Genomic DNA, 16,664 nt, shown 5'->3' on the forward strand with positions numbered 1-16,664 from the left:
AAGAGGGGGCGAGAATGAAGGGGGAGGGGGGGGGAACACTTTATGCAAGTATGCAAGCACAGACACAAATTAAACTATAGTCTTTATAAGTCATATTTCTATTCAAACTGTTGCTCTGCCATGACAGTAACTGACCTGAAAGCGAAAACTGAAAAGAAGATGCTAATGTCATTGTCACCCCTTGTATCAAAACTGAAAATGCAAACCATAATTGCATTGCATTTTGAATTGGAGTTTGACACAATTTGTAATGTAATGACACAAAACACGAGCACAGGGAATGTGCTGGGCCTCAGGAGTGGCTAGTAGCAATGTTACGTAACTGTAACAATACCTTAAATGTTAACATAATGTAGCTTTGCAGCCAGTGTGGGGTAGTAACTGATTACATGTAATCTGGATTACGTAATCAGACTCTAAAAATCAAGTACTCGTAATTAGAGTACATTACATTTTATAATGCTCTTAATCAGAGTTCAGTTACTTTTTATGAATTACATGACACTGTTAAAAATTTTAGTGTGAAATTAAAGTATATTCCAGGTTAATAATTGCAGTACTTTCACAGTATTTTCACAGTGGGACTTCTCTTGTATCTAACTGCACTCAGTTGTCATACTGTCAACAGTGTCATACTGTGTTTTCTACAGTGCATACGTACTCTGAAGGCACTCAGCATGCAATGCAGCATGAATAGATTGTGCTGTAGAGTTTTTTAATTCTTGTTGGTTTTATTTGTGCTATTGTACTTGTTTTTGGTTCACTTTTAGCAGTTTGTATTGTTTTGTTTATTTTGTAATGTTGGTTTATGTTATAAGTGTTTTTATTTGTTGAGTGTTACCATTGTTGTGTTTTGTATGTTGAGTATTGATGTCACATCTTTCAAAGACGTGTCTCAGTAGTTGCTTCACTATTGTGAAAGATCCATCCACAAAAAGTTATGAATATGAAATAAGTTATTGATTAATCTTCACGCTTAATTAATGCTAAAATAAAAACTTCATGTTAGTGCTAAGAATAGTTTGACTATCTTAAAGTCAGATACAGTAATTAGCTTATTTCATATTCTAGCTCGTCACCATTTTAACAAATGTTTTCATTTGTCACACTTCTGACACGACTACTGTAAATCTGATTTGACTATGAATATGCAAGGTCAAAGAGCCCAAATAAATGGGATCACCAATCACCATTATGGTGACTTCAAAACAATTACAGTAGTAAACAACTAAATTTCTCACAGTGGCAGTTAAAGGTCCCCTGAAATGCTTCGAAACACGCAGTGTAACTCGATGTGTTGACGTCATTTTAACTGAAACAGGAAGACCTTTTTAAAATAGCCAATAGCGTTCGTTTATATCACAGTTTGGGTTAGAGCCGCTCAGAGCCGTTGAGCTCTGTAAAGCCGCATTTGACAGGGTATGCCAGCCACAATCTCATCCATATTGCTGTAAAATATAGCATTCTGTGTAGAATTCAAATAGTTCCGATACATTTTGTGGTCTGCGCCGACTCGCGCATGTGATCCGCTCCGTGCTATCGTGTCTCTGGACCGCAGCAGAGTGTGTGTGCAGAGGTTAGCGTGACAAATATGGAAAGCATATTTACACTGTTTGAATCGTTCCCTGTCCCCTATATAGTGCACTACGTGCCATTCACTGAACAAGAAATACTACACTGGACAAGTGACCGATTTCAGCCACGGCTTCAGCGTCTATTTTATAGTGTAGGGGGCGGGCGCTTCGGATTCTAGAGAGCATTTGATTGGACAGAAAGTTTGATGAGAAGCTGAAGTACGATTTGACGTCAAAAAAAGAGTTGAGTCATTTTGGCGGAAGTGACGAACTGCAAGCTTTGAATGCTTATATCTTCTAAATGCGAATTGTGTCACTGTTTTGGAGCACACTGCCTTATAGATAACCTTAAGACTAACATATTGATACTAACACCCAAAAAACTTTCATTTTGATTTCATGGGGACTTTAAAGACAACTTTATAATGTGAATTCACAGAAAAACAAGAGCATTAAATTATAAATTACTGTGATGTTAGCATCATTCTGCTGTTCATTCACAGTCATTTGTTAGAAAATGACCCAGCATGCATCGATTTCACAGTACATTTCTGCCTACAGTAATGTACTGTAAAATAACATTCTTTAATCCTGTAAATTCCTTGCAATTTTTTTTACAGTGGATTACACATTATTCACACAATGGTAGTAAATCATTCTTAATTTATTGAATCTCCCCAATTCTTCTTTTTTCTCTTTTAAATGTTCCTTTCTATACTGTGTGTCATTGCATTTAGCTCTGAATATATTCACAATATAGAATAGCCATGTAAATGTCATGTAAATACATTTGCAAACCGTGCTTCGGAATTTGGGTGAAAAAAGCACCTCAAGCAATTAGACCATGTTTGAAACAAATAATTATAAAAGTTACTAAACACTGGTGATAAGTGAGCAGTCGTGGCCTAATCGTTCGAGAGTCAGACTTGTAAGTCAAAGTTGCGGGTTCGAGTCTCAGGTCCGGCAGGGATTGTCGAGGGTGGGGAGTGAATAACTAGCGCTCTCTTCTAGAGGTCTGCATTCCCGTGGGACCCGACCAGATTTTTTGCGCCACGGGATTAATTTCCCGAATAAAACGCGGTAGCGGTCGGTAACTCTGGTGTAATTTGAACGGGAGCGGGTGATCTAACAGTATCCCATTCCCGACGTCCATTCAGAACAGCATATCTGCGCTTTATTCTTATTGACTTGCTTTCTGCGTCACGCGTTTTATTTGCGGGGGTCTGTGCATAACGATGCTCAGAGCAGGCTGTACCTGTGGTGACTATACAGCCCTCAGACAGAACAGGCAGGTTGTCGATGAGTGACAGAGCAGAATAAGGATGGAGCAAAGTGTGGATGCGCTGTCCTTGAAGGGCGTTCAACTCGGTTTTGTTTATATTTTGCTTAGCCTATAATTTTAAATGACAGATGTCGTATTTATTTATTTTTCTCTGCAACACTTTTCCTACTGTGTTAACAGAAAAATGTCAAACGAATTTAGTATTTTGACAAGAGGAATAAAAATAGCTAATAGGCTATTTTTGTACAACCTACATTTGATTTGATTTTTATTCTAAGCGGACAGCGGGTGAACAAACAGTGAATATATAGCGGGAGCGGGTGGGTGCGGAATATAACCTTGCGGCAGCGCTGACCTCTACTCTCTTCCACTCTCAATACCAGACTGAGGTGAGACCCTTGAGCAAGAACCGAACCACAACTGCTCCCCGGGCACCGCAGCATTGGCTGCCCACTGCTCTGGGTGTGTGTTCACTACTGTGTGTGTGTATGTGTGTGTATGTGCACTTGGATGGGTTAAATGCAGAGCACAAATTCTGAGTATGGGTCACCATACTTGGTCAAATAATGCATCTCATAATCTTGTACTGCAGTTATATCTGATCAAAGGCAAATTATTATTCTTTAGTTTGGGTTATACAAATCAATTTAGCTTGGTTGGAACAGCAGCTATGCTAATTATGTCTCTATTTGTTTCTCTGTTTCTGCTGGGATTGACATCCTGTGGTAGCTAGGATTTACACAAGCTTCAGTCTGGATCCAGAACACCTGAGAAGAGATGATGCCAACCCCTCAGAGGACCTCAGATGATGCCAACCCTGAAACAACTTACAGAACTACCACATTTTGCTATAAATTTGATTGCACCATATAATAATTGCTGTTAATAGTGTTCATCGTCTGTCTGATTACGTCTTTAATTGATTTTCCGTACATTTCTGCCATATGTACATTAACTGACAGTCACCACTGATAAGCTACCACTAAATATTGTAGAAACTTAATTTGCTGTAAAGTTGCTTTGCAACGATTTGTATCGTGAAAAGCGCTGTACAAATAAACTTGAATTGAATTGAATTCATCATATCCAGTGACCTCCTGTAACTGTTGATTCTGGAAGTCTGAACAAAAGTTTTTCAAACCTGGAAGACTTTGGTCATTGTTGTTTTCATGTTTATTCATGTTTATTCATGTAATGCAGGGAATCACAAACATTTTTTTTTGTCAGCCAAACCCCTTTGACATGAAATATTTACTTGAAATATCTCTGAGAAAGTTAATATTTCAATAATTTAACAACACATTCGCATGTTTACAGTTTGATGTTGCTTAATGGTCACATTGATATGCATTTTTTACCAACTCACAAACCCACTGCAGTTCTTACATTAAGCCCAGTTTGGTAAACCCTGCTGTAATGTAATGTTTAATGCACTTTATGACGTTGCTATAAAAAAATGGAATGTATTTTCTTTCTGTTTGCTTTTTTATATCAGTATGGTTTGTTTAATAGTAAGTTTAGAACAAGTTAGATAAAAAGTAATCTAAAAGTAATCTAAAAAGTAGTCAGAATACATTACCTAAAATGAATAACCTAGATTACTTTACTAACTTCAAGTTTTAATCATGTAATCTATAATCAGTAATGGACTACCATTTGTAAATAATCTGCCCAGCTTTGTTTGCAGTTACCAGTTCATTTCAGCAAATCGGTTCGTTTAAATCGTTAATTTCAATTAACTGATTCAAAAACAGAATTGCTTTCCTTTCATCACACAACAGCATTTGCAAAAATCCCAGCATGTCATTTACTTGAAATAAATATTTAGTGAAATACATCCTGTTTTTATTACTGAGTTTTCCATTCATTGTTTTAAGTGTTATTAGTTGTATTTACAGTAGTGTAAATGTATGTGTTCAAGCTGTTTTTTTGCCAGAAAAATATAATTTGATATATAACAATGTTTTAGCCTTTTTTATTTTTTTTGCTAATTATTTGTATTGTACAAACTATATTAGTCAAAATAGTAGCTTGAATGTAATTTAACCACAGTTAACTCTTCTTAAAGCACATCTTACTTTTTTCCTTTTTTTGCTGAGCAATGTTTAGGTCCATTATGTCTTACAGGTGTTTGTCCAGGTCTGACCTTGATAGATGTGGGGTGGTCCAACGCCTGTCAGGGTGTGTGATCGAGGTCTCTCTCCTCTCAGGGGACCGACACCTGTGTGCTGAGGTGATTCTGAGAGGGATGACATCACTTCCCCTCTGAGCTCATCCAGGTCGTGTTCAGAGAAGGAGCGATCTCTCTTCAGAGGTGTAGGAGAGCTCTCCACCCGCCTGATATCTGTGCCATCTGGAGAGTCCTCATCCTTCACCAACAAAATAGAGGCAATAAATACAACTGAAAAATTAAGTCAGGGAGATCTACCGAGCCAGCTTGTAAAACTCTTTTATTTGTTAAAGGGGTCATATGATGCGATTTCAAATTTTCCTTTCTCTTTGGAGTGTTACAAGCTCTTGGTGCATAAAGAAGATCTGTAAAGTTGCAAAGACTAAAGTCTCAAATCCAAAGAGATATTCTTTATAAAAGTTAAGAGTCAACCACGCCTACCTAAAACGTCTCTTTCTAACACGCCCCCACATGTCTACATCACGATGTGGGAAGGTTTGCATAACGCCTCCCAAATGTTCACGCAAAGAAAGAAGGCGTAACTTTTATTCTCACTGTAGTATTGTTGTTGCCGCCGCCATGTCGTGAAGGCGCTGTGTGTTTTGTTGTAAAAGCGAAACTACTTTGTTTGGTCTTCCAAAAGAGGCCGTGGACGAAGCGAAGTCCAGCCCGGAGTCGTCACATGTGGTTGCCGCAAGCCCACCGGAATGTACAGTATGTGGAAAATAATGTGTTTTTTTAACCTTAAACCGCATTAAACACATTTCAATACACCAAATACACAAAACAATGTTATTTTTAGCAGTTTGGGAAATCATCTTCAAGACCATTGCTGCAGTAGTAAGATCACAGAAGTACTTCTGACTGCACTGAAATCTCTCACCTCAAATATATTCATCTCGTCCATTTCTGCCAGTGTTGGAGCTTTTAGAAGAACACGTATGCGAGACGGTGGGCGGGACCCTGCTCCTGTGATTGACAGGTCAATGCAGGAAGTTGATTTGATGTCACATTGGCAGGTGTGTGCCAGACAGGGTAATGAGCCAAATGCTGAAGAGAGACAAAACATAGCTGTGAGTAATTTAACACACAACGAGAAAACTAGAGAGCTACAGAAGTTATGGAGGACCGATACTGTTTTTAACATGGTGTTTCGCTGCAGCATGTGGTTAACCTACATCTCTTTGAACTGGACGGCTCGACAGGTTTGAGTTTGTGATCTTGTCTGATCTCAGCCAGGACTCGATCATGAAGCGACTGCTGCCGCTGGGGAGGAGGAGGCAGGCTGCGTTCGGACACCTGCAGACGTCAGGACAGTCTTAAAACCAAAACAGTATACACATTTTGGGAGAAACTGTATTCACTGATGGTTTACCTCTCTTTCTTTCTCTTCTTTTGAGAATCTAGGATCATTTTACTAAAGCAATGCAGCAGCTAGTGATACATAGTAGGTAAAAAAAATAGCATTTGATGCAGTGTACTTGTACATACATGTTGTTACATTGTACTTACATTTTAGATACATGCATTTAATCACATCTGTAATTAAATACTTACTAAATATATAAATAGTAGTTAAAGACACTTATAAAATGGTATATAAAATGGGACCAAATTAACATTTAAAGATTCCTAGAATTACCGATAATGACGAACATCGTTATGAAGCAGTTTGAATGTAATCAACCAATCAGATAAGTCACTGTTACCATGAAAACGGAATTCACAGCTCAAGAACTCAGCAGTGATTACCCATTCCTATGGAGAATAGTGATTAACATAATCGAATCCGTGTCCTTATACTATCTCTTCACTACTTTTACATATTTGTATATGTGTGGACACTTGTCATAATGACATTTTGTCAATAGCATAGTCATACTGTACCAAAGACTATAGAATACCCAAGATGTGTCTCTCTTATAGTTTTGAATGGGGAAAAATGCAATGCTCAATATGGCCACTCTATTGAAGGAAGCCCCGCCTTCTGGATAAAAGAGCCAATCGCTATTCTGTAAAGTCATTGCGTCACTGCAGCTGCCGTTAGAAGTCCTGGTTGCTATAGAAATAGTCAGCGTTCTGGAGACGTGCACTTAGGACTGTGCATGCTTTTTTAACGTTACTTTGACAGTTGTTGTCAGATTTCATTGGTGATTTCAAATATGAAATTGAATTGTAAGCTTAGTGAACAGTTTTGGAGAATTTGATGTTTCCCCATTCAAAGAGATAGGTGCTGCACTTGCATGCCCGAGAGGCGTTTCAAAGATGGCCACTGAGTGAAATGACTTGCCTTAAGGGGACTTTTTTTTATTTAATCACATTCATTCACAATGCTTTATGGTAATATAAACTGTTCACTGCCTCAAGTACTCAAGATTTCACTATAAATTTTCAATATACTTTTTTTTATTCAATTCACAGTTTATAATGTTATGATCTCAAAGTTGGTTGGTTTAGTGCATGGAATAGAATTGTGAAAAGTGCTGTGTGAAGTGGAACGATGTATGAGATTTCACAATGGGCAGTGTTAGTGCAACGCTGCAAATATAGAAACCCAGCAACAAACAAACTATCCTGCTGCTTGTTGTGGTTGTGACTGGTAAATTTATATGAAAGTGATTGTATTCATATTGTGTATAGGGCTATGTCTGGTTAGGACATGGTGTTACTGCAGATTAGTTTTAAGATATTGTGAGCAACTAACTGGTTTAAGAGGGGGTCTTGATCTGATAAAGTCCAAGATCAGCTCATGAGCGTTTCGTTTCACACACGTGGGAATATTTCCATCTACCTGCAGAAGCAAAAGAGGCACAGAGGCATGATATTATGGTTATTATCATATATAAAGACAATGGCTAATCACTATCATGCTGCATCAGCTGAAAAGTCTTTCCAAAGCCATAATCTCACACATATAGTCGATTACCGGGTTAAGATGAGATTAAGTGGGGGATAAACCACTCAAAATGTACTTACTACAGCAACCTCGGTGCCATTTCAGTGTCTTCAGCAGGAGTGTAGTTAAAGTGCACTCACCACAACTTTGCGTAGTTTATATTTGCGTGAGCGAATGTCTTGCATGAGCATCTCAAAGGGCGTGAGGCTGAACTCTGTGGGCAGAGGGTTAAAGGGCTGCTCCTCCACCTTCTTGAGCTTCACGCCCTGCCTCAACTCCTTCATCAGCTGCACCCACAGACGAGCCTGAGGCACCAAACACACATCTCCATCATTACATCCGCTTATACAGCTGGACATCACAAAGACAAATATGAGTAATTGAAACTACTATGTCAACTACAGCTCTAATAAGCACGTCTTTTACCCAGTCAGTGTGTTGAAGAGCGTCAAGCTCAGTGGTGGAATTGTCCTCCTGCGGTTCCTCCGTCCTGATCTTCTTCAGCATCTACAGGAAAATATCAGAAACTTATCAGATCAGAATCTTAAATTCTCACACAAACTATGTACAGTAATATGGTGTTTTACGCAACATAAAAGTGGGACTTTTTCCCCTAACTGGCTAAGATACACTCTAAAAAAAAAGGTTCTTCAGCGGTTCTTTGCATTGGTTAAGGTGCTATATAGCACCACTACCGTATAAAGAACCTGTTAAGCCCCTGTATGGTTCTTACCAGTTAGACTTTATTTCTGGAGTATCTAAAACAGACTTTATTGAGGATTAAGGTTTAGATGTTTTTAGATTTTTTTTTTTTCAACTTACCGTTTTGGTGAATAGTGTTTGCTTTAGTTTCCTATTGACCCTTGACTATAATTTTAAATTTCATGCATCTGAGTCTCTGGTTGCATTTTATCATAATCTGTAGTTCTTTTATGAGTTTTATATTATTGCAGTTCTACGATACTACGTGACAATGTGAGAAGATTGTATAAACCACTTTTAGAATTATGGGTTATAAAGAGGTTTCAATTCTGTCACTCATAGACATGATGAATTAGCATGTGAATCTCAGCAATGGTGACAAAATATTCTGATAATTTTGATATGACTTTTGAACATCAGAAAACAGGGCAGTAAACAAAAATCAAAGCAAATAGTAAGAATAAAAGAAAATACTAAGGCAATGCAGCTGCATAATTTATTCATGTCGCAATGCAAGCTGGGAGCCATGGATGAGTTATGATTGGTGCACCATTGTTGAGAAAAAGGTTCTACATGACACCATTTGACAAAGGTACTATATAGCACCTGTAAAAATAGGTACTAAATAGCACTAAAAGTGGTTCCCCTATGATTAAAAGCCAAAGAACCGCTTTTAGTGCTATATAGCACCTTTTTTTTTAGAGTGTAGTGATGGGAATTCCGGCTCTTTTTAGGGATCCGGATCATTTGGCTCAGCTCAGCAAAAAGAACCGGCTCTTTCGGCTCCCAAACAGCTCTTTATTTAGTACCACTTCTGGCTTTTATAATTCAGCCAAATTTGTCAATGTTTTGACCTATGTCTGGTATGTTTGCACAAATATAATTAAATTATTCAAAGTAATTAAACTTAATAATTAAAAAAGAAAAATTCAAAACTATAAAATGCCATGTAATATTCAGTTTTGTTCAACTACACTATAATTCAGATTTACAATTCAAATTCAAATCATTTTGTCATATTTCTGGCTCCATAAACCTTTCTGAAATACCATACTTTTACATTCTTTTTTGGTATAAAAACCAAAAACCTAATTTATGTAAAAATATAAAACACTATTACAGAACGTTATTACCCAGATTGCACAGGTACGTCTCTAAGATATCTGCTAAAGAGCGCTTGATCTGGGAAACATCTGCTGTGTAGAAACATCTGATAAACATCTTAGAAAAAGCAGATTTACATACATTCTAAATCAAGACATTTTCTAAACATCGATTTAACATCTGAAATGAAATTTGGCATATTGCAGATGTGCAAACACTCTAAAAAATACATCTTTCAGATGTAAATGCTGCCATTAAATAGATGTGATGTATCAGGGTATGTGCTGTCAGGGTAGTGAACCATCCAAAACACAAACTATCATAGAGAAACCAAACGCAAAATGTAACATAGTGTGCCATATAACAGATAAAAACTAAATTACAGTGTGCAAAACAGAAGCATCCAGTATCGTTATATCTATTAACCCTGTCACATTGTGCACGTGTGTTTAATCTGTTGATGTGTTTGTGTGTGCAACCAATCGCAAGCGAGAATCATCACATACACATCAAAGCAACATAAGAAAAGTCCCTTTGACATAAGTCAGTACATGAAGTGTGCGTGGCTAACAAGCAGTGCGGCAAAAATCATCACATTAGTTTGTCTTGTATTATGAAATACTTGTTCGCAAACGACACATCACTAGGCTAAGAGCAAATCCTGCCCTGCTGTTGATTCTGAAGGTTTTATTCGCTAACACTTTATTTTAAGGTGTCCTTGTTACACATGTTACATGTACTTACTATTATAATAACAATTAATTATGCATAATTACATGCAAGTAACCCTAAGCCAAACCCAAATCCTAACCCTAACCATGTAGTAAGTACATGTAGTTAATTAATATTACTCAGTACTTATATGTATAATTACACCGTAACAAGGACACCTTAAAATAAAGTGTAACCTTTTATTCTAAAGGTTTTACTAACCCATAAATGCTATCCTTAATCTTAGTATAGTCATGCAACATAAACAAAAAGATCCATGCTGTCTGGGCACAAATTACACCATCCATACTCCCTTTCTGTGGATCTTTTCTGGCTGGTATTACTACATTAGACATCAAGAGGCCACCTAACACAATCAAAGATATTTAATTTACCCGTGTTAAAACATCTCTGATTTATTTAGAAGCTCTTGAACTGCTCCTTTTGGTTTCAAACAGAACATTACCTGTTCAAATGCCACAGTTTTACTCTTGTCCAAAGCTTGTGTGGATACAAGTACGCAACTTTTCCTACTCACATCATATGCTGCCGATGTAAATGTATAAATACATATTCAAATTGTAATTTAAATAAAACATGGACATTTGAATACATTTAAATACATCAATGTTTAGAATAAAATATATATGTTTATAGTATACTTTTCCAGAGTTGTGCTAATGAGATGCAGGCAAAAGTCGACATGAAATAGAAAAATGACACATTTTACTTTCTTGATATATGTTCCTAGTTGTATTATGATTACTCTTCGATGCACGTTATTCCAGTTCATAATATTTCATTAAAATCGAATAAATTATTTTGCCTCTAAAAACCTTTCTCACTATTGGCAAGCCCTCTGTTTACCACATTTGAGGAACACTGATTTATTGTAACAAATAAAATATATATATATATATATATTCTTAAAATCAAACACTGAAATTTATATAAAATCATTGGTTTCTAAATGGCTCTCGAATTTTGATGTTTACATGCTCAGACTAGCCAACAATTCACTGCACATTTTGGTCTGCATAAATCATGTTCTCCTGTTCTCTGCCAGGATCACCAGGATCACCAGTCACTTGCCTGTCACCTCACCAGTAATCATGCCTGTCACTTCTGTGCACTACGTTTCCCAGAGCCCCTCCTGGCTCACACCTGCTCACATTCCACAATCACCACACCTGTCTACCATTAGCCGGATCAGTTGGTTTTTAGAAGCCAGCACCAAACACACACATCGTCTGGTCTCGTCTTTGCATAGAACTGCTTTCACCAATGTGGATTGTGACTAATGCCGAGTTCACACTGCACGATTTTCAAAGACGACGCATCACTGTTGGTTTCACACTGAACGACTATCTGGGGTAGCATTCAGTTGTTGCTGTGTTCACACTGCACGATGGAACGACGACAGGAGGTTACACACTGCATGACTTTACAATAGGAAGAATCGCCGACAGCTCTGTCTGGTGCAGGGTTGCCAGGTTTTCGCTACAAAACCCGCCCAATTACTACTCAGAACTAGCCTGAAAATAGCCCACTTGCTTTCGAGGGGGTCCCCCAGTAAAAATTGCTAAAAAATATATTTTTTTGGTGGGGTTCTCCTGGTACAATTCACATTCCAGGGCCTAAATATCAGTTATTGGGGTCGCTTCAACCTGCTGACATAAAAAACAACCGGCGGATTGGCAACACTGGTCCGCAAACTACGTTTCATATAACTCTTCCCCGGCCCTGTATCTTGGTCTCTCATTGGCTGTAGGTCATCGCCGATGTGTTTTTCAGTCAGAACTCATTTCACACAGCGTGATTGTGAATCGCCGACAGCTCCAGATATTTAGCATGCCAAATATTTCACGAGCGCCTGCGATTCCCTCAGATCGCGTCTTTGATAATTCACACTGCGTGATTGTCACTCGCATGAACGAGCACCGATTTGCCTCTGATTTCGGGCATTTGTCGCCGATTTTGCAAAACCTGTTGGCGAGTGAAAAATCGGGCTAAAATCGTGTAGTGTGAACTCGGCATAAGGCTGCGTTTACACTTGGCGTTAACATGCGACCTGTATCCGGATGTTGTCCACATACACATTGAAAAGACAAGTGTAAACGCACTTCTGATCAGAATGTTATCCGATCAGCGTGTCCTGGTCCAGAGGTAGACGAGGACGTATTGTGATCGGATCTTAGTGTAATGTAAACGCAATCCAGCCATCGTGTCTGCATTCGCAGGTCGGCATCACACAAAACGCCGCCCTCTCTCTCCCGATCTGTCGGAAGAACAGAGCGCTAGTGAGACTCGTACATTTATTTTAATTTGTAAGATGTCCCGCGACTGAAAATAGTTTTCAAAAGAAAACCCACCACTTCAGGTCGACTTTGCACCGCAGACCCGCAGACTTATTGCGCGGGAAAGACAGATCCGATAGGTTATCCAGATCGAGAAGTCAGCTGATGTTGCCAAGTGTAAACGTGTAAACGTGTGATTGACTGTTGATCCGATCTGCTTGATCAGATCACGGTGATCGCATGTTAATGCCAAGTGTAAACGCAGCCTAAGACTTCCTTCATTGAGATAATACTACTTACCTTTGTTGTCCAGTACTGTGCATCAACTTAACTAGCTACCTACCTACCTATGCTACTTACCTGCTACAAATCTTTCTCAGTCATCATCTGCTTCCATCTTCTGTGATCCGACGCTGATCCCCTCCTCACCTGCAATGTAAGGAAAGTTAAGACTGTTATTATCAAGTTTATGTTGGACTATTGCATTCTGAACAATCCCTCACCTGCTTCATCACTTGTCTTCTGGTTCTACCAATAAAGTATGTTTGAGTTAATGACATTTACCTGTGTTGATCCTCCTGTTTGCTGACCGAAGACCAGACCTATTCCAAAAACAACCATGGACATCCTATCTTCTAATCCTGTGAATTTGCTCCTCTCCATGTTCCAAGAAGGCCATCCAATTGAAGATTGTTGAGGAATTTCTCAATCTTTCCTATAGAGTACCATGGATCGATGATTCCATGGAGAGTTATCTCAGCTATGCACTGAGACCCCTCTACCACTGTTTAATCTCCCTGTTATGGCAATGGCCGTAATGTGTGTTTGGGCCGCACACTGCTCTCCTACTCCTATTGAAGTGGAGGTCGTTTATCACTCTTTTGTCCATCCTGAGATGACCATGGAGGTCATTTCCAAGTCTTCGGTCTGTCCAGATACGACTAAGAAGGTCATTCCCGAAGTTCCTGTTTGACATTATGTAGCCATGGAGGCCACTCCATGTTCCCTCATCATCTCTCAGCCGACCCTCCCATCGGCCTTAAGTCAGCCAGCTCTCCTGTTGGCTGTCAGCCGGCATTCCAAATAGTCTGCCTGAGATCCTCAGTTCCACCATGGGGACCTCATGCCCTGCCAGCTCCACCCTGGTGGTCCTCGATCTTGACAGCCCTCCCCGGGCTTCCTGCTCCACCGGATCTGCCGTGGTGGTTCTCAACTCTGCCTGTTTTTCTGAAGGAGTCTTCCTTCCCATCTACTCCGACATGGTCTCCTGAGCTACCTGCTCCGCCATGGTTTCCTGGGTTACCGTTGCTGTCCTGGAGATTCCCTCACCTGCCTGTAGATTCCTATTCACATGCCTGCCAACTGACACAGTTCCAGGATGCCCTCCCGCCCTGGTTATATTCTGTTATGCTAGTCTTTGCATAAGACTGCTTTCACCAATGTGGTTTGTGACTAAGACTTCCTACACTGAGATAATACTACTCACCTTTGTTGTCCTCTACTGTGCATTAACTTACAGTTTTTCACATTTGCTAAGACACTAAACCCCATTCTCTGAACCAAATTCTCTGTAGACTAAACCAATTTGTCAAATAAATCACTCTTTCTGCAAAACCTTAAACAAGTTCAGGCAGTTTAGACACTGTTTGCAGAGCTCATGCACTCTTTTTCTGCAAAACTCTAAAAACATTCTCACTCAGTAAATCGCAATTTGCACTGTGATAAACTTGTGAAGCAAAACCCTAAACACAAGAAAGCAAAAGTACAACTGCAACACGGTTGTCATCATTTACACACAATAATTAAAAACCGTTCACACTTGTTTCTAAATATGTGAATGAACCAAATATAAGCCAGTTCAAAGTGCACAGATGGCATGGGTGCATCCATCAATCTGAGAGGTATGGGAGAGTGAGTATATGAGGTGGAGGAGGATGAGGAAGAGCAAGACCAAGAACAGTCGTTTCAGATGAAATCAGAGGTACTGTGACAGACCATGTTCTTGTGCATGGAATGACAGAGGCAGGACAAAGAGTTCAACCTAATTTGAGCGGATTCTCTGTGGCCACCATAATCAGTTGGAAAAAGAACAGCAAAAGAAGAGTGGAAGAGAATCTTGTGTAGAATTGCAAGACAACCACGTTAGGGTGGAAGAACTGGCCTGGTCTCGTCGTTCCTACACTAACAGAGACCTTACCTGCTACTCACCTGTATACTTGCGGTCCAGGATCCTGTCTTCAGTCATCTGCTACCTGCCCTCCGTGTGTTCATTCCTGTATCTGCAAGAGAGACATTCAGTTACTGTTCAGCCAAGTCATAGCAAGCTCCATTTGACTGCCATACTTACCATTGCTTCATTTTCGTTCCTTTCCTGTGTCAGCCGTTCAATAAAAAACTGTTTATATTTCACTTACCTTTCTGTCCTCCTCTGTTGTGTGTGTGTGTGTTTTCATATAACTCTTCCCCGGCCCTGTATCTTGGTCTCTCATTGGCTGTAGGTCATCGCCGATGTGTTTTTCAGTCAGAACTCATTTCACACAGCGTGATTGTGAATCGCCGACAGCTCCAGATATTTAGCATGCCAAATATTTCACGAGCGTCTGCGATTCCCTCAGATCGCGTCTTTGATAATTCACACTGCGTGATTGTCACTCGCATGAACGAGCACCGATTTGCCTCCGATTTCGGGCATTTGTCGCCGATTTTGCAAAACCTGTTGGCGAGTGAAAAATCGGGCTAAAATCGTGTAGTGTGAACTCGGCATAAGGCTGCGTTTACACTTGGCGTTAACATGCGACCTGTATCCGGATGTTGTCCACATACACATTGAAAAGACAAGTGTAAACGCACTTCTGATCAGAATGTTATCCGATCAGCGTGTCCTGGTCCAGAGGTAGACGAGGACGTATTGTGATCGGATCTTAGTGTAATGTAAACGCAATCCAGCCATCGTGTCTGCATTCGCAGGTCGGCATCACACAAAACGCCGCCCTCTCTCTCCCGATCTGTCGGAAGAACAGAGCGCTAGTGAGACTCGTACATTTATTTTAATTTGTAAGATGTCCCGCGACTGAAAATAGTTTTCAAAAGAAAACCCACCACTTCAGGTCGACTTTGCACCGCAGACTTATTTAAATATTGCGCGGGAAAGACAGATCCGATAGGTTATCCAGATCGAGAAGTCAGCTGATGTTGCCAAGTGTAAACGTGCTGTGTCCTGATTGACTGTTGATCCGATCTGCTTGATCAGATCACGGTGATCGCATGTTAATGCCAAGTGTAAACGCAGCCTAAGACTTCCTTCATTGAGATAATACTACTTACCTTTGTTGTCCAGTACTGTGCATCAACTTAACTAGCTACCTACCTACCTATGCTACTTACCTGCTACAAATCTTTCTCAGTCATCATCTGCTTCCATCTTCTGTGATCCGACGCTGATCCCCTCCTCACCTGCAATGTAAGGAAAGTTAAGACTGTTATTATCAAGTTTATGTTGGACTATTGCATTCTGAACAATCCCTCACCTGCTTCATCACTTGTCTTCTGGTTCTACCAATAAAGTATGTTTGAGTTAATGACATTTACCTGTGTTGATCCTCCTGTTTGCTGACCGAAGACCAGACCTATTCCAAAAACAACCATGGACATCCTATCTTCTAATCCTGTGAATTTGCTCCTCTCCATTTTCCAAGATGGCCATCCAATTGAAGATTGTTGAGGAATTTCTCAATCTTTCCTATAGAGTACCATGGAGCGATGATACCATGGAGAGTTATCTCAGCTATGCACTGAGACCCCTCTACCACTGTTTAATCTCCCTGTTATGGCAATGGCCGTAATGTGTGTTTGGGCCGCACACTGCTCTCCTACTCCTATTGAAGTGGAGGTCGTTTATCACTCTTTTGTCCATCCTGAGATGACCATG

At 39.7% G+C, this 16,664-nt stretch overlaps 1 protein-coding gene across 1 annotated transcript in view; it reads right to left on the bottom strand.

The window, feature by feature from the left end:
• The window catches only part of spire2 (spire-type actin nucleation factor 2), a 38,058-nt gene that overhangs the window by 9,456 nt on the left and 11,938 nt on the right, over positions 1-16,664 (bottom strand). The window contains exons 5-10 of the mRNA XM_016238607.1: positions 8,349-8,429; positions 8,063-8,227; positions 7,731-7,817; positions 6,205-6,325; positions 5,910-6,076; positions 5,003-5,225 (exon numbers count right to left, since the gene is read on the bottom strand). Of these exons, the coding sequence (XP_016094093.1) occupies positions 5,003-5,225; positions 5,910-6,076; positions 6,205-6,325; positions 7,731-7,817; positions 8,063-8,227; positions 8,349-8,429 (844 nt within the window). The remainder of the gene's footprint in view (positions 1-5,002; positions 5,226-5,909; positions 6,077-6,204; positions 6,326-7,730; positions 7,818-8,062; positions 8,228-8,348; positions 8,430-16,664) is intronic.

This window comes from Sinocyclocheilus grahami, unplaced genomic scaffold, assembly GCF_001515645.1.
Source record: "Sinocyclocheilus grahami isolate Dianchi unplaced genomic scaffold, SAMN03320097.WGS_v1.1 scaffold543.1, whole genome shotgun sequence".
NCBI lineage: Eukaryota > Metazoa > Chordata > Actinopteri > Cypriniformes > Cyprinidae > Sinocyclocheilus > Sinocyclocheilus grahami.